Source organism: Sebastes umbrosus, chromosome 5 (genome assembly GCF_015220745.1).
Source record: "Sebastes umbrosus isolate fSebUmb1 chromosome 5, fSebUmb1.pri, whole genome shotgun sequence".
NCBI lineage: Eukaryota > Metazoa > Chordata > Actinopteri > Perciformes > Sebastidae > Sebastes > Sebastes umbrosus.
Window position 1 is genome coordinate 25,042,831 of NC_051273.1, and position 25,025 is coordinate 25,067,855.

The 25,025-nt window shown below is 41.9% G+C and overlaps 1 protein-coding gene across 2 annotated transcripts in view; it reads left to right on the forward strand.

Annotated features, from left to right (window-relative positions):
• kita (KIT proto-oncogene, receptor tyrosine kinase a) overlaps positions 1–24,712 on the forward strand; it is a 35,339-nt gene extending 10,627 nt beyond the window's left edge. The window contains exons 2-21 of one of the 2 annotated variants that reach the window (XM_037771218.1): positions 174–428; positions 2,951–3,235; positions 3,321–3,460; positions 4,837–5,029; positions 5,910–6,096; positions 7,765–7,880; positions 8,158–8,272; positions 10,416–10,600; positions 14,286–14,392; positions 14,540–14,666; positions 15,199–15,303; positions 15,602–15,712; positions 17,053–17,194; positions 17,365–17,459; positions 17,548–17,675; positions 19,442–19,564; positions 21,259–21,370; positions 21,461–21,560; positions 21,835–21,940; positions 23,535–24,712. In XM_037771218.1, the coding sequence (XP_037627146.1) occupies positions 174–428; positions 2,951–3,235; positions 3,321–3,460; positions 4,837–5,029; positions 5,910–6,096; positions 7,765–7,880; positions 8,158–8,272; positions 10,416–10,600; positions 14,286–14,392; positions 14,540–14,666; positions 15,199–15,303; positions 15,602–15,712; positions 17,053–17,194; positions 17,365–17,459; positions 17,548–17,675; positions 19,442–19,564; positions 21,259–21,370; positions 21,461–21,560; positions 21,835–21,940; positions 23,535–23,723 (2,921 nt within the window). In that variant the 3' untranslated portion in view covers positions 23,724–24,712. The remainder of the gene's footprint in view (positions 1–173; positions 429–2,950; positions 3,236–3,320; positions 3,461–4,836; positions 5,030–5,909; positions 6,097–7,764; positions 7,881–8,157; positions 8,273–10,415; positions 10,601–14,285; positions 14,393–14,539; positions 14,667–15,198; positions 15,304–15,601; positions 15,713–17,052; positions 17,195–17,364; positions 17,460–17,547; positions 17,676–19,441; positions 19,565–21,258; positions 21,371–21,460; positions 21,561–21,834; positions 21,941–23,534) is intronic. The other variant, XM_037771219.1, reaches the window with a different exon arrangement.
• The last annotated feature ends 313 nt before the right edge of the window (positions 24,713–25,025 follow it).

The window sequence follows — 25,025 nt, forward strand, 5'->3', positions numbered from 1 at the left end:
CACCAGAATACAGGATATTCAAATTTATCTTCCTGAGTGAACATAGATATCAGTAATGTGGCGATGATCATGCATGATGTCTGGTTAAAATGGGATTACTTTGTGACACATAAATAACACAAATTTGCTTGTTTTTTGCCATGCCGTTGACTTCCCTCTCCATCCCTTTACAGGCAACACCAGGCCCACCGTCTCCCCCGTCGGACCCCACCTTGTCGTCCCGCTCGCCACGCCCTTCGAGCTGCGTTGCCAGGGCGAGAAGGAGATGCAGTGGCAGCGGGAGGACCGGCTGAAGGTGCGGGGAGAGAAAAAGGTCACCGGGATGTCCACGCTGCACATCTCCAGGGCTCAGCCCGTCCACATGGGCCGCTACATCTGCCTGGAGGAGAGCACCAGGGAGAAAACTTCCATCTACGTCTTCGTGAAAGGTAGCTGGACATATCTGTCAACGCTTGTTGAGTGTTTTACACGTGTTTGAGGTCATGTGGTGAGAGAAGTGAAATCAAACTGCAGAGTACTCGCTGCAGTGTGTGTGTAGGTGTGCTTGCTCGCAGAGAAAGGTGGTCGTAGCTTTGCCCCGGACAGGTACAGTAGAAAACTATTTATCTAAGTGCATGACTGAGTTTTACTGTATTTCCACCTCGATGTGACTCCACATCTCCTTTATGGCCCGCTGCCATCGCTGCAGGCTTGTATCATGTGCTGATCATTCACTCCACAATCCTCACAATAAGATGCAACTACTGTTCAGATGAGACGCTCAGATGTATGAAGAGATATCAGAATTTGATTAATATGATTGGACATTTCACGCTTTTACAACTCTTTTCCTCTGTCGGGTAGAGATATCTTTCTGCCTGTTAAATTTGAAGATGGTCGTGGCTGAAGAGCAGCTGGTGTTTCTGTTTACAGTATTTAAACAAACCCACGATGTTGTGATCTGCTGTCAGAAATGACCGCTGTTTTCTTTCTGCAGACGCATTCTGATGAATGATTGCGTTCAGTGCTCAGATGCATTACATTTCTTGTGACCGCTTCACAGTTGAACGCTCTTAATGTGAAGCAGCAGCAGGAAATGGTCCGTTTGCATTGCAGCAATGATACAGTGGCGAGAGACTGAACGTTTAACAGTGAGGCTGTTATTAGTGAGTGCATTTCCATCCACCTGATTGTAAATAAAATACAACAAAATGCACTTCTTGAATAAATCATGACATGTGAAGCATGAGACGTAAAGGCGCCCTGTGGAGTTTCACTTCTGGGGATCAATAAAGGCGTATCTTATCTTATCTTATCTTATGTTATCGTTACACTATGGGTATCCTTGAGGGCTAACAAACACTTTGAATGTTTTTCTTTTCTCATAAATCAGAGTATTTTAAATAGTAAATGGTAAATGGACTGCATTTATATAGCGTCTTTCTACCTTAACGGACAAAGAGCTTTATAATTTGCCTCTCATACAACTCATTCACACACCGATGGTGGCGGAGGCGCCGTGCAATGCGCTAGCCCTACCATCAGGAGCAACTTGGGGTTCAGTGTCTCGCTCAAGGTCACTTTAACATGCAGATAGGAGGAGCCGGGGATCCAACTGCCAACATTGATTCTGTTGAATAATAAACATGAATCGAGTGACTGTGATTAAAAGACAAGCTGCTCTAGTTTACATTTATGTTTACTAGCTAATGGTCTTCTTCGTTACCGTCTTTGTTGGCACATTTTTTTTAAGTTTGACAAAAAATATCTCATTGAATTTAGGGAAGCCTGTAGAATTAGCAAGTTGTGCGTAAAGTTTACTTGTTATTTCACTGCGTAACTTGCTGAATAATATGCTCAAAACGTAGCTCAACCTTGTGAAATCGTTTTACATGTTCACTTAATAACTCACTATGTTGTTTATCAGTATACCACTGATCCGCAGGTGGCAGTAATGCGCCAACAAAGACAGTGACGAAGAAGACTGCTTACTTCTTTGTCACTGTCTTTGTTGGTGCATTACTGCTACCTGCGGATCAGTGGAAAACTGGGAAATCATTGGCAGGAATGTCACGTCTTCTGTCCTCCACTGGGTCAGGCTGTTCTCACCCACCGTTCATAGCTATACCTACGAAAAGTAATGCACTGTAATTCGTTTATACCCCACAAAATCAATTTGTATGTTGTTGTAATCATGAACCAAGAAGTATAAAGAGCGACAAACTCGGTGGATAGGTGGGTCTAAAAACAAACCACCATCTTTTCCTAAACCTAACCAAGTTGTTTCTTGTGAAGATGGATTTTTATTTTGAAAGGACTGTACGCCTGTAACGAGTGAAAATTGACACGTGTTGCTGTACAGGAAAACACATGAAAAATTAGGAACAACTTCTATGAGGATACATTAACTGGGTAGACAAAAAGTCACAGCAGACGAAAACATCAGATATGCGCAAACCGATGGAAAGACGAATATGAATATGTGAAACAAACACATTATTTGCATCATCTCTGATTAGAGAATTAGCACCACCAGCTATTTATCTTGATATATTGATTCCTAATATTTGCAGAAAGGTGTCGAATGGAAATGTGCACATTTTCTTTTACAGATTTTCATGGAAATTCAGCCAAATTTTGCGCTAGTGTTTGATGGAAACCTGGCTTTGTGAGTTGGAGTTTGATTTCATGAAAACACTTTCAAGTGTAAAGAAAAGAGTGTCAGTGCAAAGGAAAGTGTGTCAAATATGCTCGTCATCATCCGTCCTATTTACCAGCAAGCCAAACACACGATAGAACAAGTAATTCCTATTAATCATATGGCAAGAAGTCAAAGTTACAACATAGCGGTGGGACAATAGCGTATATTAGTGCAGCATTGTTGTATCATGGCACATCATCACAGACTAAAGTTTCAACACCTCAGTGTGCGGCCCCGTTTTGCAGCTCTGACGCCTCCATTTTTTGGCAGATCCTGACAATCCTTTCAGAAAATCAATGGTGTTCAGCATTCTCACTCGTGTGGGAGACAATGCTTCCATCTCCTGCCTGGCAACCGATCCAAGTCTGGACAACCTGCGCCTGGAAACGTGCTCCGGTAGAGCGCTGGCCTCTGGTCTCCAGTATACTGCGAGCCTGGAGCAAGGCATCGTCATCCACAACACACAAAAGGCCTACGAAGGTTGCTATGTGTGCTCGGGAAGACTCAGTGGAGACAGCGTCCGATCACATGACTACTCCCTGACAGTAAAACCAGGTAAAGTGGCGTAAATGTGCATGCGTGTGTGTTGTTGCTTCACAAGCAAAGGTTGAAAATTCAATCACATTTGATTTCCTTTCAGTCGCGGTTGCTCCTCCCGTGATCGAGATGCAGGCGACCAAACGAGTGATTCTCACCCGGGACGAGAGTCTCTCCCTCACCTGCAACACCACCAACGTCAACGGAGAAATCACACTAAAGTGGGTCACCCCGCCCGGCTCGGTGAGACACTTTTCTGCCTTTTCTTTGCTTTGTGCTGTTCTGTTGGTGGAAGATTCAACTACTGCACATTGAGTGTTGTCTTGTATTCATTAAATGGGCTTTAATAAGTTCAAACTGATGTTTGGCTTAAATGTGAGAGAAGAGTCAACCACTAAATACCAGCTGACCACCAGTGTTATTCTCTGAATCCATTGGAAAAACATCTGTATAAATCACCTTTTATGTGCATTTAGTTATCATTTTTATGACACATAATGATAACTAATTAAGGTCCCAGTTAAGCCGTCACAATCGATGGGATTTAAAGATGCAACGTGTAAAGAAATAGGGGCCAGCATTTCACCTCTACTGAAGCCAACTACTAACTAACAGCAGGGCAAGAATACACAAAATTCAACCAAACTGCTGAAACTCTGAGAGCCGGTCATAACAGAGTGCTCCAGGGATGATGTATTTTTGTAGGCCAACCAGGAGTGTCAATATACGGCCATTACATGCATAGTGTCCTTTCAAAATAAACTTCCGTTTTCAGAGAATGTTAGGTTTAGGCAACACAACCACTTCGGGTTAGGAAACAGTCATGGTTGACGTTAACTTCACTGACTAGCAGGACTGACGATACTAACGACTGACCGGCGAAGCAGCCTCCCGGCGGCAGGTGAGGACGAGGCGAGGGTTTAATTTAATCCAGTTTAATCCTATAAACAAACTATTAAATGCACACCAACCATGGATGTATTATTGACAAACCCTCGAGGCAGCTCTACTTCTTCTTCCTGGACTGAGGGCAGATCGGACAATATAGCCGTTGGTACAAAAGCTACAATAGGTATTACTCTCGAGGTACAAGTGGTATTTCAAGATAGGACGCGCCGGGGCTAGCTGGTTAGCTCATTTCAGTAGATATCTACACAGACGTCTTTGACATAATGTCAACGCTGTAACCTCTTCTGTTGATAATGTCTGTTGAATCTATTTAAACTAAAATTTTGGCCAGATTTTACACGTTGCACCTTTAAGCGTCCCACACAAGAAAACTTTAATATTTGTTTTGTGTATTATTTTAAATTTAGATTCAACTATTTCCAAAATTGATTTAATTTTACTGAGAGGTTTTGTTCCTGTGCACCTGGTATCAGTGGTTGTTTCTTCTTATGAACGAGAATGAAAGGGGTCAAAGTTCACACTGTCTAAGCTTCAGGATCTTGGCGTGGCGTGTGTAGCATGTGGACTACCGTGCGTACGCGTGTGTATGTGTGTGTGTGTGTGTGTGTACCAGCATGCAGGCGGTTGTGTGTCTGTGTCAGTATCTGTGTGCTTGGCAAGGATAGACATGCAGACAGGGTTAATCTCTAGAGATCTCTGGGCGTTGACAGGGTGCCGTCTGGTATCCACAGCAACCAACAAAGGTTGACACAGCTTCGCGTATCCTGACGGAGAACTTCACTCACGTGCGCAGCGCCACATTGCACACCGTGGCGGTCGGACCTCAGGACGTTGGGCGGTACCAGTGTGAAGCTAAGAATGAGAGAGGGGTCAGCTCGCAGTCAGTGTGGCTCGATGTTTATGGTGAGTACAAGAAGAGGTTTGCCTTTAGTTAAAGCTGAAAGCGTTACCTGTCAATCAATCGTTCTTAAATTTCTTGATATTTTATTTCTCTCCTCACAAAATTACCGACAGCAACAATATTGAAATTTTAGGAAAGACACTTATTTGCTTTCTTGCAGCGTTAGTTCTTGCAGAGGTATTGATCTTCTCATCTAACCTCGTGAATAAGTACGATGGTGTATTGTAGGTAAAAAAAAAGAAAACTTTTTTATCGTAAATTTTTGAAAAAATAATCTCGCAAATTTGTGAGTTTTTTTGTCGTAAATTTGCCGCTTTAATCTCAGAGAATATCCAAGTTTTTTTCTTGTAAATTTATGACTTTAATCTATCTTACATTTTAGGAAATACACTTTTTTGCCTTCTTGCAGAGTTAGGTGAGAAGATTGATACATACAGTATAAGAAAGGTATTGATCTTCTCGTCTTACTTCGTGAATAAGTATGATGGCGTATTAGGGCCATTGTAGGTAAAAAGAAAGAAATTTACAACTGTATAATCTTGCAAATTTGTGTTTCTTTTTTCTCGTAAATTTGCCACTTCAATCTTAGAAAAAGTTTTTTTCTCATAAATGTATGACTTTAATCTCAGAGTAATTATTATTCTTTACCTACAATAATCTTACTATGCTGTCGTAAATAAGCGTATATCCCAACAAGTCAAACTTTTGCTTTACATGTACACATGTGGATCGTTGTTTCTGCCCCCTCTCTTTGGACTGTGAAGTCTTCATAAGCTTGTTGACACAACACACCACCAAAATCAGTTTGACTCCAATAAATATAGACAAATTTTACTTCTGCAAATCTGTGTAACAATATCTCATTTCCTTTTTTTTTTTCAGAAAAAGGATTCATCAACGTAAAACCCACAATCAACGAAACCATCCATGTCCGTTCAGGCGAGAATTTGCCCCTAAACGTTGAGATGGAGGCTTATCCGAAGCCGCACACGTTCTCCTGGAGCTTCATGGGCCACCAGCTGAGGAACACCTCCGACCATGTCATCACCACTCACAGCCACGAGTACAAGTGAGACAAAACACACTCTGGCTTCAAGTGCCTCAGTTTTTAGCACACAGGTGAAAATGTTCATTACCCTGGCTGAGAGGAATTTAACAGCTGTGGTTTGGCTGCAGGTCAGTGGAGCTGCTGATGCAACAGCTTGCTGACGCAACAGCACGCTGACAAATACAGCTGGAATCCTAAAAACGCCGCGGGGTTTCTAGTGAAACGGGAACCGTCAGGATATAAACAGCTTTCACAGGAAAAGAAACCATGAAATATCTGCAGTATTATGTCTGAGCTGCAGATAGAAGTGTTCCATAATGTTATCAGAGGCTGCGTGTTCAGTGTAATGCATTATATCTCACGCTTCATGTTTTTGTGAAGAATAGGACTTGACCTTTAAGCCTCTATTGGATGTGACCCCTCCCTTTAAACAAATGGTGCATGAGGGAACACATTAATCAATAAATCCATATCAAAATATTTATAAAGTAGCCTCGAGAATAACTGGAAACCGCAGAGACTTTTTCTTTTCTATTAATGATTTGCATGTGTGTGTAAAAGAGCAGAACACAAACAAAAGACTGGTTATAATCTAAAATGCAAATATCGGAACATTTACAGTTCTTTCTAAGAAAGAAAAGTAATGTACTGTTATTCAAATGTATCCCACAAAATCAATTTAATTCACATAATCGTGAACCAGGAAGTATAGAGAACGACAAGTGCGTATAGGGAGGAGGTTGTGGTGGGTCAAAAAACACCAGACTTTTGCCCAGAAGACTGCTGTTCTTGGCCCGTGTGAGTCGCATTAGTTCCGTACTGCCACTTCTGTATTTTAATCCAAACGTTGACTTATTTGTCACATAACTGCTGTACTTATGTAACGCCACTTCCACGATCTTTTCCTAAACCTAACCAAGTTGTTTCCTGTGAAGACGGAAGTTTATTTTGAAAAAGACTATAAGCGCCACGTGTTGCTGGACATTCGTAGGAAAACGCACGAAAAATTAGAAATAACTTTTCGTAACATATCATACGAACAGCTGTATGAGGATACGTACTCAAGCTTCCTCACCTCCGTATTTTAACCCAAACGTTGACTTATTTGTCACGTAACTTTGTAATTTTAACATTTCTTACGTAGACAAATCTTTTTTTTTACAAATAACACATCCACGTGATCCATAATTATTGTAAATTAATCATTTTAAAAGCTTTGGCGGGTCCAAAATTAATATTTTGTTTATATCTAGCCAATAGTAAAATAACGCTGGTATCACGTGGTATCTTTGTGTCGTCAGTTCATGTGGAAAAAACGGATAACTGACCGAGATTGATGGTAAGAGTCTGGCAACGACTTGTTGTGAAGTAAATGCAATGCAACAGGGGAGGGAGAATGAGACATCTAGTGGTTGAATGTTATCAATAGCACCTTTAAGTAACGCCGCTTCCGTGATCTTTTCCTAAACTAAGGTGTTTCCTGTGAGGACGGAAATTAATTTTGAAAAGACTGTATGCATGTAACATGCAGAAATTGACACGTGTTGCTGGACATTCATAGAAAACGCATGCTTTTCATAACATATACAAACTGTTGGTTCGTTGTCACATTTTTAAGCTTTAAAAAAGCATTTTTACTGATGATTCTTAAATACTTTAATGCTAAGGATGTAATTGCTCTGTGTTCAGGTACAGCAGCGAGCTGAGGCTGGTGCGACTGAAAATGTCAGAGAGTGGAGTTTACACCTTTCAGGCCTCCAACGGTGACGCTTCAGTGAACCACACATTCACCATCTTTGTGATCAGTAAGTTATATATGTCATTGATTTTCTTTTTAAAGGTTTTTTGTTCCCTTAAGCCACATAATGAATAACTGCACATTGCATTAATCTTCAGGAGTTGACATGTGGGGGAAAACGGTTTCATTGACCTTTTTATTTTCTTGGTGTGAAATGAGGTCAGCTCATGCTTTCTATCAGTCACACCTCACTGAGGTTCAATGCAGGTGAATAAAAAAAACTCTCTCCAGCTTGTCACCGATCTCTTAGCTGACATTTCCTGACATTAACTTGTGTTTGTTAGGTAAACCTGAGATTGTGTCTCATGAGGGCCCGGTGGACGGACAGGTGCGCTGTGTGGCGGAGGGCTTCCCTGCTCCGCAGATCACCTGGTACTACTGCGAGCAGCCCTACTCCAGGTGAGATGTTTAAAGGCCCTGAAAAGCCTTTTTTTTCTCTTCTTATTATCAGTGATTGACTTGAAAACACACTTTTTCCTCCAACGTTAAAACAGGTTTGGTTGCTTCACATGAGAGATTTCTGTTTTTGTTTGTGCCTCTCTCGCTGGTTTTGCAGTGGGCGGGGCTAAATTTGGAAATGTGGTGTCATACGTCCCTGCACCAATCAGAATTCAGTGATGACAGTTGTCGGGTTACCTGCTTATGCCGCCATTGACGGTCAAATCTGGCGAATAAAAACATAAAATAAAATAAAAAAAAAACAAACATGATTCCTTTCAAACTTTCTTATGTTGTTTATTTAGTAATACATATTTAATGTTATAGAGAAAAACGTACGTTTTTAGGGGCTTAAGTAACAACTTAAGAGTGAGATATGACATAAGTAGATATGATCCTGACTTTCAATCCTAAACTTTACCCGCATTTATGCATATTCATCCCTCAATTTATCAGTTATCATCAGACAGAATATGCTGGGATCTACAGCCAGAAAAAATCAAAAGCATCATGTGCTATCTAATAAAACAAAATACTATAAAACAATTTGATTATTGGATCTGTTTGCCAACAAATGTCATGATCTTTGCAAAGAGGCATGCATGTCTGTGAATCTTCATTGCAAGGCGTCCACCCACCATTTCACATTTGTTTTTAATATTCAAACGCTTGCAAAACTCATATGAAGTGCACGTCGAGGGACGACACTAAAGACCTGTTGCGTAGAGTTAGGAATGATGATGGCGGTGGAATGTGGGATTGCTGCGGTACGTGGCGGAGGCTGACTTGTGATTGGTTGACGGCGCTAAGATGACCCTCATGTGACAGGGGGGATTGGAGAAAGTTGACTTGTGATTGGTAGAGACCCTGGGCGGTCTGCCTGGATACAACTGGAGCGGCGCACCTGGTTGCCACAGCAACACCAATCCCAAGCAGCCCAGGCAGTGCATCATACGTGATTATCCAAACTTCATCCAGTAATTCTTTAATTATACTCAAATCCACTTAATGCTCATTACATACAGGCACGCAAATGAACGGAAAGAGAGTGAGCTTGTGACCAGAGAGCACCGAGATTACAGCTGGGAATTATATTTCACCTGTATTTCATGAGCTGAAACTGAAAAGTCTTATTAAAAAAAAATTCAATTTGTGTCTATGTACACAAATCAATACATTAAAGGTACTATATGTAACTTTTAGAAAGTCATTGTTATTAATGACACCGGTGGCCGTTAACTGAACTGTAGTCAGCATCCTGTTGCTCGTGCTCGCACTCCGTAGGCGCGAGCAATCATCCTGGGCATCGGCCAAAACAGTGACGTGACATTACATTACAATCATATATCACCGCTAATGTCCAATCTCCATGATACTAACTAGCTCGCCATTTGCAAATTACTCCATCAGCTAACATTACGAAGCAAAACCGTCCCGAGGCCTTCACATAGAAATCAGTCCACAGGCTGTTATAGACAACCGAGAAAATCGGGGAAGGTCTCAGTTTTTAAGTTACATTACAGTCTGTTCACACAATGGCAATACAAAGTGATTAATACATGTAAATTATTACATATAGTACCTTTAAATTACGTGACTACTTCACGGGCTGTAAGGGCAGGTGCCGGAAGCACACGAGGGGCAGGAACTGAAACAACAGATTTTCAAAATAAAACAGGAAACAATGAAAGAGTGGCACAAAATAAAAAAACATAAGCTACGGGGCTGAAAAGAACGTGACAGTAAACCAAAGAAAACTTGCAATGGAGAGTTGCTGGAAAGCGATGAGGTAGACACGAGGTAGAACAAAGACGATCTGGCAGGGCAACAGGAAAACAAGGCTAATGGTAAAATCAGTGGCAGGTGAGTAGTTGAGGAAGTGAGGAACATCAAGGAGGAGCAGGAACTGAAACGACAGATGTTCGAAATAAAAAAGAAAACAATGAAAGAATGACACGAAAATGAAAAACCTAGAATATGACAGTAAAGTTGTGGTTAAAGTGTTTTCAAGACTTCAGGAATGTGCGTCTCGCAGAGAGAGCGAGATAATCGCCGAATAGCTCGGTGATCCCTTTGTCAACAACGTGTAATCTTCTGCCTTCAGGTGCTCCCAGCAGGTGAACGCCACCCAGGAGGAGCACAATGTCATCACCGTCACGCTGTTCAGCCCCATGTTCGGGAAGACGGAGGTGGAGAGTCGGGTGAACGTGAGCCGGGGGCGGTTCAGCACTCTGGAGTGTGTGGCCACGGTGGAGGGAGAGCAGGCCTACACGCTGTTTTCTATCAGCGGTGAGTTTGATGTATAAGATGCACGTTAACAAAGCACGATGCAGTCACGTGGTAATTGAAGGGGGGCGCCTGTCAGTCTCGTGGTTTGTTGCTGATTTGATGTAATCCCCTTCATGTCCTCACCTTCAGATTGAAGGACACATGAAAATCTCCTTTTTTCAGGTTGCAAATCTTCGTCGGAGTACGTTAAAAAGCCAGCGACTCCCCTAGTTTATCTTAGCAGTTCTATAAACCCCACATGGGACTTAATCCTCAACCCAAAATATTTACTACCCGCATGATTTTGGCGAGGATTAACCCGTGAATGTGGTCTCACAGCTGGAGGTTGGTCGTCTATAATCTGTTAGGTAAACATAAGCAAGGAGCGACACCTCGGAGCTGATAAGATGTTGTCACTAACAGATAGGAATTAGCTTTAGTCCATTGTTTACTTTATGACTACAAAATCCGCTCTGTTATAACGGCCATCCCCATCTGCTGTGCAATGCCCCTCAAAGTGGCGTGACTGCAGGAACGTACAGCGAAGAGACCCGGGGTTTATGGCGGGGGCTACAGCGGGTATGTGGGCGAGCATTATGAGGGAGGGAGAGTGATGGTGGCCAGGCAGGACAGGCCTTTGGGAGCGTGTGCCCAGGATTTTTTTTTTTTTATTGCGCTTTGCAGAGTAACAGCAGACCAGGCGGAGGCGCTGAGAGTGTGGAGCGCAGTAGGAGTCCTGGCGGTGGCGGCGGCGGGCGTTCTGGGGCTGTGGGAGGCTCGGGAGGTGTCATAGTGAGCTGCAGCAGAGAACACACCGAGCTTTAGAAACCACTGACAGGTTTACAGGGGATTAGTTCCTGCAGACTCTGCATTCTCAGATTTGAAGTGGAGAGAAAGCTTCTTATCTCTAAAGAGCTTATTACACCCCACTGTACAGAGGAGCAAAACAATAAGGCATCACAAACAGCCAAAGGAACAGAACACCGATTACATGTAATTACTCGCAGCTGTAAAAGCAACAGAAATACCGTTAAATACCGTATTATCATCGAAACGGAGTTCAAGCAGTTCGACGAAATAAAAGTGCAGAAATAGAAAAAAGAAAAAAAAGCAGAGAACGCTGAAGTATGTTTACATATGTAAGTGGATTAGTTGGCTGTGATTTGACCAAACCGAGCTTCACTGTGACTTAGCCCTCTCTGGCTTACATTAATGCCCCTTTGCAATGTCATTTAGAGTTGAACCATTGAAAGAGTCACTGACTATTCACAAAATATTCCAGTTTTCACCCTTATTCCAAAAAAGAAATTCCTACCAAGCTGTTTACATGGCTTATGAAAATAAATATTACACTAGTTTACATGCAACTGTGCATAAAGTTGAAGTAGGCATGTTGGAGCAAATATGATTTTTAAAAAAGTTATTTTTTATAAAACGGTCACTATATCTGAAAAAAATCATGTGTCCTCCGGTGCTCCTAACGGCATCTGCAAGATTTCACAGACTGGAGGAAAACAAGCAGTCAGAGCTGATCTGAGGTCTGACGTTTCGGAGCAGCTGTCAATCCCTCGCAAACTAGGCAGCGCTGATCAAATATCAATCAATATTCTGTTACTGTAATGCCTATTTCTCTCCTCAGAATCGTCTTGTAGTGTTCTGTTTAGCTGTAAAATGAGAAAGTTTTGTGACTCTGCAGCCAAGTTGAGATCATGTTGAGGAAATACCAAGCAGTCCGCCCACCAGCCGGAGTATAATTTGAATCAATGCAGAGGTCAAACGGGCCGCCGCTACAACTGTAGAGCACCCATATACTGACATTTATGTTAAATGCATTCAAACGGCCCCGATGGAGCTGACCATGGATGGATAAAGAGAACAAAGCTGACGGGAGAGCTAGAGACCACCTTGGAGAAGTTAGAGGAAGTAGACACGTTGGGACTACGTCCGGTTTTCAAAATAAGGTGTTAACAAAGGGAACTGTGTATACAAAATACATACATGGAAATAAGATTGATTGGATTATATTCACCAGAAGTATAAAACACTACATGTCCCTTATAAATTAAAAAGAAAATACTACTAATTTATGAGGGAAATGTCTTTATTCTTTATATTATTGGGTTGGACTGATATATTTGACTTCAGAACATCTCTGACATACATGCTGAAAATTAAACCTTTTTTACTGTATTAATTTAGATATTTTCCAAAGTAAAAGTCCCTAGAAGTGTATGATTCAACTTTTTACCATGGTCTAGTGTTAAAAAAGTTAACAAAAATCGCAATAAATAGTAATATTGAATCGCAATACTTATAGAATCACAATACTTAAAAATCGCAATACATATAGAATAAGCACCAAAGTATCGTGATAGTATTGAATCGGGAGGAAAGTGTTTTGTCCCAGTCGTAAAATATGGTGTGCAAAAGACACACAGAAAGGCATACTTAATGCACGCTAATTCAAGTCAAGTCAAGTCAATTTTATTTGTATAGCCCAAAATCACAAATTTGCCTGGGGGGGGAGGGGGGGGGGGCTTTACAATCTGTACAGGATACGACACCCTCTGTCCTTTACAGTACTACCCTCTCATCGGTAAGGAAAAACTTAACCAAAAAAAAAAAAAAAAACCCTTTAACAGGGAAGAAAATGTTAGAAACCTCGGGAAGAGCAACAGAGGAGGGATCCCCCTTGCAGGACGGACCGACGTGCAATAGATGTCGTGTGTACAGACTAACAACATCATGAAAATACAAGATAGACAATCCATATGATAAAAATGTAATGTGAACATATGTGAGAAGGGGGATACGGGAGGATGTCAAGCAGCTTCCAGTCGTCGCCAAACAGATAGAGCCAGAGTAACACGACCTCCTCGCCACGCCAGATAGATAGAGCCAGAGTAACCTCCTCTCTGTGCCAGATAGATAGAGCCTTAGCAACACAATCTCCTCTCCACGCCAGATAGATAGAGCCTTAGCAACACAACCTCCTCTCTGTGCCAGATAGATAGAGCCAGAGCAACACGACCACATCTCCACACCAACCAGATAAAGCCTTAGCAACACAACCTCCTCTCCACGCCAGATAGATAGAGCCTTAGCAACACAACCTCCTCTCCACGCCAGATAGATAGAGCCTTAGCAACACAATCTCCTCTCCAAGCCAGATAGATAGAGCCTTAGCAACACAACCTCCTCTCCACGCCAGATAGATAGAGCCTTAGCAACACAATCTCCTCTCCAAGCCAGATAGATAGAGCCTTAGCAACACAACCTCCTCTCCACGCCAGATAGATAGAGCCTTAGCAACACAACCTCCTCTCCGTGTCAGATAGATAGAGCCTTAGCAACACAACCTCCTCTCCACGCCAGATAGATAGAGCCTTAGCAACACAACCTCCTCTCCGTGCCAGATAGATAGAGCCAGAGCACCACGACCACCTCTCCATGACGAATACATAGAGCCAGAGCCCGAGCTACACAACCTCCTCTCCACCATGAACCTAGAGAGAGGACCATGTTTTTGTAATAATAATAGGGCAATAATAACTGCCCTGCACATTATTGTGGCATTTATACGCCTTTTTCGTGTGAACGGGCTAGTGTCACGCAGGACCCGAGGCACCACCGCCCCACCGGGTGAAATACCAGGTTTTAAGTTAGTTAGATTGCCTCTAACATGACCACGTCTGTCTCCCTGCAGAGAGGACTGTTCCCCATGATCTGTTCACCCCTCTGCTGATTGGCTCCGTATCAGCAGCAGGCATCCTCTGTCTCGTCCTCATCATGCTCTTCTACAAGTACATGCAGGTAAGACAGCTCTGCACTTTTTCCCCCTTGCGTGGCACACCCTCTTCAATCACACTTTGAGACACGGCAAACGAGTAAAGCGTGTCGAAATCAATCAAGTTCATTTGTTACAAGCAGTGTTTGTTTTTGTGTCTGCGTTCTTTCCAGAAACCCAAATACCAGATTCAGTGGAAAGTTATCGAAGGCATCCATGGAAACAACTATGTGTACATTGACCCCACCCAGCTACCGTACGATCACGAGTGGGAGTTCCCTCGAAACAACTTGCGTTTTGGTGAGCAGTCTTTCATCGAAATGATCCAAATTTAATCCCATTAATCTCTCATTTCTTGCTCTGAAGTGTACGTCCTGGTTTTTATGTCCCGGTTGTAAATCATCGCAGAGGAGCCGAGTGATGTGGAGATAACTGTCAGAAATAGTCTCAGTAATAAAGCCTAACAGAGCTAGTCGGCATGACATCACCGCCGCCTCCCTCGGGCGACTTCATGGTGATCGACAAACACTCTGTTTTCTGTGTACATGGACACAGCGTTAAGGCTTTAGCCATGATGTGTGTGTGGTCACTAACCAGTTTCACAGCTCATTAATGATGAAACCCCACTCCCTCACTGCAAACATGATATTGTTGACATATTATGGGTGTTGTTTTTAAGAAACCTCCTTAAACAGGATCCTGCGTGTCCTGGTGCCTACGTACACAGCCCGGGGGCTCAAACTGGTGGCGTTGTCCTAGGAATGCTGGCACGGGGCCAGTTTGTGGGAGGCAAACAGGATGGGGAATAACAGTGTTTTTTGTCTGTCTTCAGGGAAGACACTGGGATCTGGTGCATTTGGGAAAGTGGTGGAAGCCACCGCGTATGGCCTCTCTGAAGCAGATTCGGTCATGACGGTGGCTGTGAAAATGCTCAAATGTAAGTTAACACACATGCAAATGAAGTGGAGCTGTGAGGAGCTGTGAGGAGTAGTGATGAATAAATAACTTTCCTGCAGGTGTTCAGAGACAGGCAGCAATTATGTGGATAATTTCATTCAGTGGCGGTGCAGGCTTTTTATTTGTATTACCCGCCAGCAGCAACAGACACTTATTTTTATTTAATCCTGCAAATACCAGCTCACGATATGTAATCGCAGTTCAACTGGAGCTGACTCTTCATTCCTTTTGATTCTGATTATGTTCCAATATTATTATTATTTTTTTTCCCTCCACAGCGAGCGCTCATGCCACGGAGAAAGAGGCACTGATGTCGGAGCTGAAAGTCCTCAGTTACCTGGGAAACCACATGAATATCGTCAACCTGCTGGGAGCGTGCACTGTTGGAGGTGCGGCAGCCATGTTGTCCTGTTTTATTATTTAGTGAAACTTCAGAGATTCTAGGAAGCTAATTTTGTTGTGATTCTTGCCGTCAATAGACGTGTTTCCATTCACATATTTCAGGCTGTTCTCACACCGTTGGTAGCTTTACCTACGAAAAGTAGTGCACTGTAATTTGTATATATATATCCAACGGAATAAAGTCATATGTAATCAACAAAATTGTGAACCAGGAAATATTGGGTCATACAAAAATTGGACTTTCACCCAGGAGGCCGCTGTTCATGTCTCGTGTGAAACCAGAAGTCAACGTTGATTTATTTGTCATGTAACTTCTGTACTTAACTAATGCCACTTACGTACTTATTTTAACCCAAACCAGGATATTTCTCTAAACCTAACGAAGTCGATATTTTCGTAAACCTAACTAAGAAGTTTTGTTGTGTAAACTTAACCAAGTTGTTTCCTGTGAAGAGAGAAGTTTACTTTGAAAAGACTGGAAGGGAAATTGACACATTTTGCTGGAAATTTGTAGGAAAACGCATGAAAAATTAGGAATAATTTTTCGTAAGATATCATACAAATTGTTGAATGAGGATACGTTGCATATTTTTATTCGCATTAAGTATCGGAATAGAAAAGCTGTATGTAAACGGCAAAATATTCGATAAAATTCCCTCAAATGTGAACAAAAGTTTTTACGCTCGCTTGAGGTGATTATTGCCTTTGTCGAAAAAGAGTTGATGCGGTAAATGGATACGCCTTTGCCGAATAACTAAGTGTTTTTGCTGTCTAAACCTAGCTACGGACGTTAACGTAGTTTTGTTGCATGGCATACAAATGACACACAAAAAGCCTAAAATGCGTCCTCATGACACGCAGAATGTCCCTGTAATGTCGTGCTATTTATACGCCTTCCAGTGAGACAGGGTTACCATTTTTATCTCTAACACATGTTAGATGGCCAATGTGACTTGTTTTGTATCCAGTTCACAAGATAGTGTCCAGAATTGCTAAATCTGATCAGAAATCTGCAAAAACTCTTGCAAGACTCGCTGCCGACCTGTCCTAACCTTAACTATTCGAGATCAGTGCCTATCCTTAACCGTCTCGCAAGAGTTTCCCAACTCACGGGTTACTTTCTCTACTTCTTCTACTCTGTTTACTGGTGGATTACAGCCATGTGTAGCCTATAGCGCCAATTGTTTATTTGCTCCAAACCCGTTGATGGAAATGCACCTAATTGGCATTTCTTTTTGCGTAATTTCAAAAGTTTGCTTAAAATTTGCTTGAATGGAAACACAGCTACTGTAGTGCTTTATTTTCATCATGTTTCTCCTGTCTGCAGGCCCGACACTGGTGATAACAGAGTACTGCTGCTTCGGAGACCTCCTTAACTTTCTACGCAGGAAGAGGGAATCCTTCATCTGCTATAAGCTGGAGGAAGACTGCTACTACCGCAACGTCATGCCGCAGAGAGACGCAGCTGGGTCAGCTTCTTTTTTATGTATAACGAGTGGTATATTGTGTGTGTGTAAGAGAAAAGATACTAGTATTTACTATCCAGAACGTGCGTAGGAGGAGGGTATTTGGACAGCAGCGTGCCTATGTGTGTGGCTGTGCTCAACTGAGACCAGACTGCTCCTTTTCCTCTTCACAGTGACAGCTTTAACGGCTACATGACCATGAGGCCTTCTGCTGCTGGCAACCCGCCGTTCGGCTCGTCCTCCGAGAAGAGACGCTCACTACGCAAAGGCAAGCACGCCAGCCATTCATCAGATATCTTAAAATACACAGAGAAGCAGTTGAAGTAAGACTCATATATCCCCGTTTGTCCTCTCAGGTGGCTCCTCTGAAGCAGACGCAGAGAGCGAGAAGTTTGACGAGGACGGTCTGTCTCTGGACACCGAAGACCTCCTCAGCTTCTCGCACCAAGTGGCCAAAGGCATGGAGTTTTTGGCCGCCAAAAATGTGAGTGTCAACTGTCTAACTCTGATGTGAATTCCTGCAAATGATGATGTGACAGAGCATGGATCATGTTTCCACAGCTAGTAAACGGATCTAAAACGTATGTTAGAGCACGCTGCTGAAAGATTTATTAGCTCTGGAGGCCAGTAAGCTCATGTATCAGTGTCAGCGGTAGTGTGTTACAGAGTCAAGTGTGGAAATTCAGCACCAAACTGCATTAGAAAAAGCACTTCATCCACGCCGAATGTTAGATTATTGATTGGTCATGTATACATCAGACCGGCAATACGTCATCGCATGACCACGCCCCCTTTTTAGGGAAAAAAACAATCTCTCATGGACGGTAACAGAAATTTTTCATGTGACGCTCAGCACGACTTTCAAAAACTTATTTTTCATGCCTTTTCCTACAAATGTCCAGCAACACGTGACGCACTTGTCAATTTACGCTCCAATCTTTTCAAAATAAAGCTACTTAGTTAGGTTTAGGAATAGTCCGACTTGGTTAGGCTTAGGCAAAAAACTACTTAGTTAGGTTTAGGAAAAGATCAACTTGGTTAGGCTTAGGAAACAACCTACTTAGTTAGGTTTAGCAAAAGATTGACTTGGTTAGGCTTAGGCAACAAAAGTATTTAGTTAGGTTTAGGAAAAGACCGTGGTTTGGGTTAGAATAACTCTGGAAGTGATCTAACTTAAGTACAGATGTTACGTGACAAATGAATCAACGTTGACTTGTGGTTTCACACGGTCACAATTACGTGGATTACATACATCAGACCGGCACTACGTCATCCAGAGTAGGCTCTCGTGACCACGCCTCGTTTTGAGGGAAACCAATCCCGTGTCCCTCGTAGACGGTAACAGAGTAAACAGAAGAAGTTGAAACATGTCTCCAAACTATAACGCTATGCTGAAGAGTTGCTGTGTAGTTGGTTGCACCAACAATAAATCCAAAAATGCTGATTTGTTCCCCTGCCATGTCCTAAAAAAGATCTAATAGAGGGGCTTTATGGCTCCAAGCTATAGACCAGACCAGCATAGCTTTATGGTTCCAAGCTATAGTCCAGACCAGCATGGCGTCATCTCCGAGGCTGCGCTCCCTTTTCGGGGGAAAGAAACTCGCCGTCACAGGAGAGAAAATTATGAAAAGCTGTTGTGTAGCGGGTTTCACACTGAGATTTGAGGCTCATACGATACGTGAATATTCACTATCAGTGCTAAATGACTAAAATGATGCTGGTGACAGCGACCAGCATGGCTAGCTAACGTTAGCTTGAGTAATACAGTCATACATTAACGTTACAGCAGCATCAGACTGTCGTCTCCAACTAAATCTCAGCCTATAGATCAAACAGTTAGCTGTCAACACGTTGGTTATTTACAGACAACACTTAGCCTAATCAATCAGATATGTAGAAAAGTCTGGATCAGCAATATCCAGCCAATGTGTTGGACGGGGGAAGACTGAAGGGACATGGCGGCGATCAACTTTAATTTATTAAGGTATCGCCAACGCTCAGGTTCAGGCAAGATCGCAAAACAATTATTAGACATGTGTATAAAACAAACGTTTGTATAACAAGATATAAATGGATACAAACTTGTCAAAATTACAATTAAAACATGCGTCAGATTGCATTGAAGTCTATGAGATCTTTTGTTTCCTATCCCCCTAAAGGGGGTGTGGCCCTGACTTTTTGTACCCGTATGTACCGGTCTGATGTATATGACATGTATCATAGATATTAAAGGTAGCATTTGTTTTTCAGTGTATCCACAGAGACCTGGCTGCCAGAAATATCCTCCTGACTCAAGGAAGAGTAGCAAAGATCTGTGACTTTGGCCTGGCCCGAGACATCAACACGGACTCCAACTACGTGGTCAAAGGCAACGTAAGTCCGCACCACAGATACTAAAGACACTTGATGAGATGCAGTGGTGGCCGTCATGAAGGTCAACATGCCATTCTTATCTTAAACCAAACCCTGTGCTTCAGTTTCCTGGTTGGTGAAAGTCTAAATAGATTTGTGAAGTAATAAATTAGTTTATTGCTTTATCCGTCATGTCTTTACTTGTCAGAGCTCCTGTATAAACAAACGTCCTCTTTAAGAGTATTACATTTCACTAGGAAGCTACTTTTAACCGTATGTGGTTTAAGACGATACACTACAGCCATAAACATTGTTTTTTCAAGCACTGATCAGTTTTGAGAGTTTTGGCTTTCAGACTAGTAGAAAGAAAACATCCAAAATACACATTTAGGTGTTTATTTTATTACTCTGTCTATTTGTGTCTGTAGATTTCTCATAAATTCACTAAAGGTTAGCATTAGATAATGTCTCATTTGCATACTTAAACATAACATTTCAGAAAACTTAAAAATAATTGTCATAATGTCATGTAATGTCAAGTTTCATGACAGCCTTTCTATTAGTTTAAAAAAAATGTAGTGTATTTCACAATCAATGTCTTTAAAGGCCGTTTTCTCATGACTCTGAGCCAGAAATGTGGTGCACTGGAAATAATTTGAAGGTATCCAGTTCTATAAGACATCCATGGTTACAACTTTTAATGCCACAGTGACTTCCTTATATAGCTGATTGAGTTTGATCAGACAGAGCTACAGATGTTTTGCTAGCTAAGGCATTTCTATGACAGCGTATTTGGGCCATTGTAGATAAAAAAATATATATATTATTATGGAGCCCGGGGAGGGGAGTAATGTTCTGAGGAAAAACTCTGAGATTTAAGTCGTAAATTTATGAGAAAAAACTCAGAAATTTGCGAAATTATAAAATCGTAAATTTACGAGAAAAAAACGTGGATATTCTCTGAGATTAATATGGCAAATTTACCAGAAAAAAATCAGGGAAAAAAGCGGAGGGGAAGGTTTTTATCTGAATATAACACCCTGTATTTAATTATTAATATTATTATTTTCACTTACAATGGCCTTATATGCAGTCATACATTTTCCTGGTTTAGTAAATTGAAGTTTTAATTTTAATTTTAAAGTTTTAAACTAGCTGGTAGTTACTAAAGACTTTACACACAATCTTTGCAATGGATTTATGAGAAGCTGGAGGTGTGAATGTTTTTGTACCTGCAGCTATCGCATCCTAAAACCAAAAATCACTTAGTGATCATCTAATGCTCAAGCGCTTCATTCTTCTTATGTATTAGGATAGAAGGTCGCAGGTAACGATGTCTGCAAGACAAACATAGTTTTGTTTAAATCATTAGCCAAAAGACATGACATTAAACCATATTAAATTACAGTTATTGTGGCTCCTTGGCAAGCAAGTTGTTTTTCTAGTGTTGATGAGTGACTGCCGATGAGCTGACTGAGATCTGAGATGTGTGTCTTTGCATTTTTTTCCGTTAAGTGTCAGGTATGAGTTGTGTGTTTTTAGATCCTCAGGGCGTCACGCATCACTGTGTGTGCATACCTGGTGTTTGGTACAGTCTGTTCATTTAGCAGTCCTCAGTCACAGTGGCCCCAACCACAGTAAAGAAAATAAGAATAGAAAGAAAACATTTCAAATGTTCAACTTTCCATCTCACTGAGTGCTTTTCTTTCTTTCAGGCTCGTCTGCCGGTGAAGTGGATGTCTCCAGAAAGTATCTTCGAGTGCGTGTATACATTTGAGAGTGACGTGTGGTCATATGGCATCTTGCTTTGGGAAATCTTCTCGCTAGGTAAGTCTATCCATCCGTTGTGTGTTTGTCTGGCTGCCTGTTTGTTTTCAGAGGTGCACAATGTAACCAAGTCTCCCCCGCTGTATGTAGGAAACAGTCCTTATCCCGGCATGCCTGTGGACGCCAAGTTCTACAAACTGATAAAAGAAGGAAACAGAATGGATGCTCCAGAGTTTGCACCCAGCGAAATGTGAGTTATTGTTGAATGTGCATGTGTAAAAAGGATCACAGGAGAGATGGTGTGAACTGGTAGATGGAGGTGGTGAGACTATAAAGGAATGCAATGTGGGGGATTTCGGTCAGCTCTCATCCTGTTACATTTGGCTTTTCACAAGCATAACTAAAACTCTGAGGTGGAACTGAGAACAGAAAACACACACACACACAGAACGAGAGAAAGGGGGATGTAATAAACAAAGAGTAGACAAATAAAAGTGTTTGTGTGTTTCTCTGCTGCTGTGCAGGTATCAGATTATGAGATCCTGCTGGGACGCTGACCCCTTCAACAGACCCCCCTTCAGGAAAGTCGTGGAAAGGATCGAACAGCAGCTGTCAGATGCCACGAAGCACGTAGGTTGCACCGCTTTGATTATTGTTTACTGTCACTATAAATGGTTCAAAACCGAGAGGACTTCACAGCAGGGTTATAAGTTAGTGAAACAGAAGCGACTCCAGGGTCCTAAAGTGGTAAAAGCTGTTGCGACACCATTGACACAATTTTTGAGCCTCAACAAAAAAAGATAGAAAATGTTTAATACATATTGGGGAATGAGGAATGAGGAGCATCTTGTGAAGTTATACTTTAGTTTAGATTTCACAAATAAGTATCAGGACCTTGAAAAGATTGTGCAAGAAACTGTGTTTATTCCAAAGAAAGAACCACCTGGACCTGCTGGGGAAATTGCCTCTTTTGTGGAAGAAGAAATTACTTTATTTCTCGTAAAGCTATGACTTTATTCTCGTAATATTACCAAGTTTATTTTTATATTTTCTGATTTAAATTTCCACATCTAGGCCTCACACGCTAGATGTGTGATTGTAAGACGCATCACTTCACGTGGGAAAACTTTTTAAAAACACCTCCTCGAGTGTTCACATGCAATGCAGCTAAAGGGCGGGGGGGCCTCTCGCAGCACCACGAGCAGCAGCAGACGTGTTTGAACTCTCAGCTGGTCTGATTCAATCATTCTACACATGAGGGCTTCCATTGTCCTCATGACTGTATTCATACACTCCAACAGCTCTGACAGTTCATGTCAATGTCAGGTCGACATTAAGGCTGATATACCTATTTGTTTTCTTGCTGAGAGTTGAGGCCTTTACGCCCCCGGTGTAGCGTGACGAATAAACAACATGAAATTGCGACGGTTAGGTTTAGGAAAAGATCTTGGTTTGGGTTAAAATAACTAGTTGCGTAACAAATAAGTTAATGCTTGGGTTAAAGTAACTACAGAAGTGGCGTTACTTAAGTACAGAAGTTACGTAACAAATAAGTCAATGCTTGGGTTAAAATAACTACGGACGTGGCGCTACTTAAGTACGGAAGTTATGTGACGAATAAATCAACGTTGACTTCTGGTTTCACACGGGACACGATTTGCGATTTCTTGGGCGAAAGTTGGTTGATTTTTGACCCACCCATCCACCTCCTCCCTACAAGGTTTGTCGCTCTTTATACTTCCTGGTTCACTATTACGTGGATTAAATACGAATTGATTTTGTGGGATATATGGCCTACAAATTACAGTGCATTCTTTTTTGTAGGTATAGCTGCGCATGGTGTATGAGAACAGCCTCGGATGTCTTGGCTGAAGACTTTTAGCCCTGTTTTGCTTTGAACAGAGACAGGCTAGTTGTTTCTCACTGCTTCCAGTCTTTATGCTAAGCTAAGCTAACTGACTCCTGGTTCCAATCTACATAAATAAAGGAGATATGTGACAGTGGTATTGAGCTCATCTAACTGTAAGCAAGAAAGTGAATAAGCGTCTTTACCCAATGTCAAATTATTCCTCTTAGCTTATCTGCATGATGTAATGACACAGAAAGAAAACACCAAGAGAGACAAACTGTTCAGATGAGATAATGATATGTTTGAAATTGCAGATCTGAAACAGTATAATAATTTACGTTCCCTCTGTTGTCTCTCTCTCTTCCTTATCTTCAGATTTATCTGAACTTCAGCTGCAGGCCTCCTGTGACGCCCAGAGCCAGGGAGGAGCCCAGTCCTCGGAGCGCCGCGCTTCACCGTCTGAACTCAGCCGGCACCAGCAGCGCTCCGACTCTGACCCAGCCCTTACTGGTCCAGCACGAGGTCTTCCTGGAGGGGACGACCCTCAGAGCCCACCGGGTGTAAGGACCCACCCAACCTGTCTGGCTGCCTCATAAAGTGCCTGTAATGTTCCGCCACAAACCACCCAACCACTACACCCGCCCGCCTTCCCGGTACCGGCAGCATTTGTTGTCGCGTGTTGCAGACGAATGGTAATCGCCATCTATTACCAGAAACAACAAAGGACGAATGGCTCTTATCATTATCTCTTCTATTGCCTGCTGATTACAGGGAGGACAGTTGGACTAATGCTCCCCTGCTCAAAAACAAAGAACTGTTCAGGCACCGGGAAGGTGGAGGGACTTCAACCGTTACTCTAACACTGTCATTCAGTACATTATGACAATGTTTTGTTATTTTTCAGTTACATTTTTTTTTCTTCCATTTCATAAAGGTCGTTTTGTTTCTTTCTATCCATTGGAGATTTTTTCTTTTTACATTTTGTGTTTTGTTATTCTTTGTTGTTTTTCTGATATTTATGTAGCGTTTTTATTTTTTGGTTGGCTGTTGCAATTGTTGGAGAAAAAGCACTTGAGGCACTTGAACTTCACATCATTACATTCACCACATAATGCAGCTTTTTTTACTCTTTTATTGTCAGTATTATTTCCAACTGTTCAGATCTATGTTGATATGAAGGAGATACTTTTCGGGGGCCAATTTAAATATAGATATCGAGACACTGGTATATAAGCTATTAGACGGCATGGTCGGCCATGCTTTAGAGTCCATAAGTGCTTCAAGTCGATTAGGAAATACATTTCTGCTCTTTTTTATGTTGGACGTTGCTACCTAGAGAGCAGCTAACTGGATCTGTTAACACATTACATAGATCAGCCCACGGTTACTTCACACACACAGTTGTCTTCAGAGATATGGTATAGCAGCTCAGTCACACAGCAGTTTGTGAAATAGTCACAAAATTTGATGTATTGATTTGTGTACATAGACACGAATTTCACATTTCTTTCGTGATGGTCAGCACAAAATGAATTTGCATGTAATCCACGTAATTGTGGACTGGGAAGTATAAAGAGCGGTGAGCGCGGCATAGGGAGGAGGTCGGAGTGGATGGGTGGGTCAAAAAACACAAGTCAAAGTTGATTTATTTGTCACCTAACTTCCGCACTTAAGTTACGCCACTTCCGGTGTTATTTTAACCAAAACCACAATCTTTTCCGAAAGCTAACTAAGTAGTTTTTGTCAGATAACTTCCATACTTAAGTTACGCCACTTCTGGTGTTATTTTAACCCAAATCGCGATCTTTTCCTAAAGCTAACTAAGCAGTTTTATTTTGAAAAGACTGGAGCGGAAATTGAAAAGTG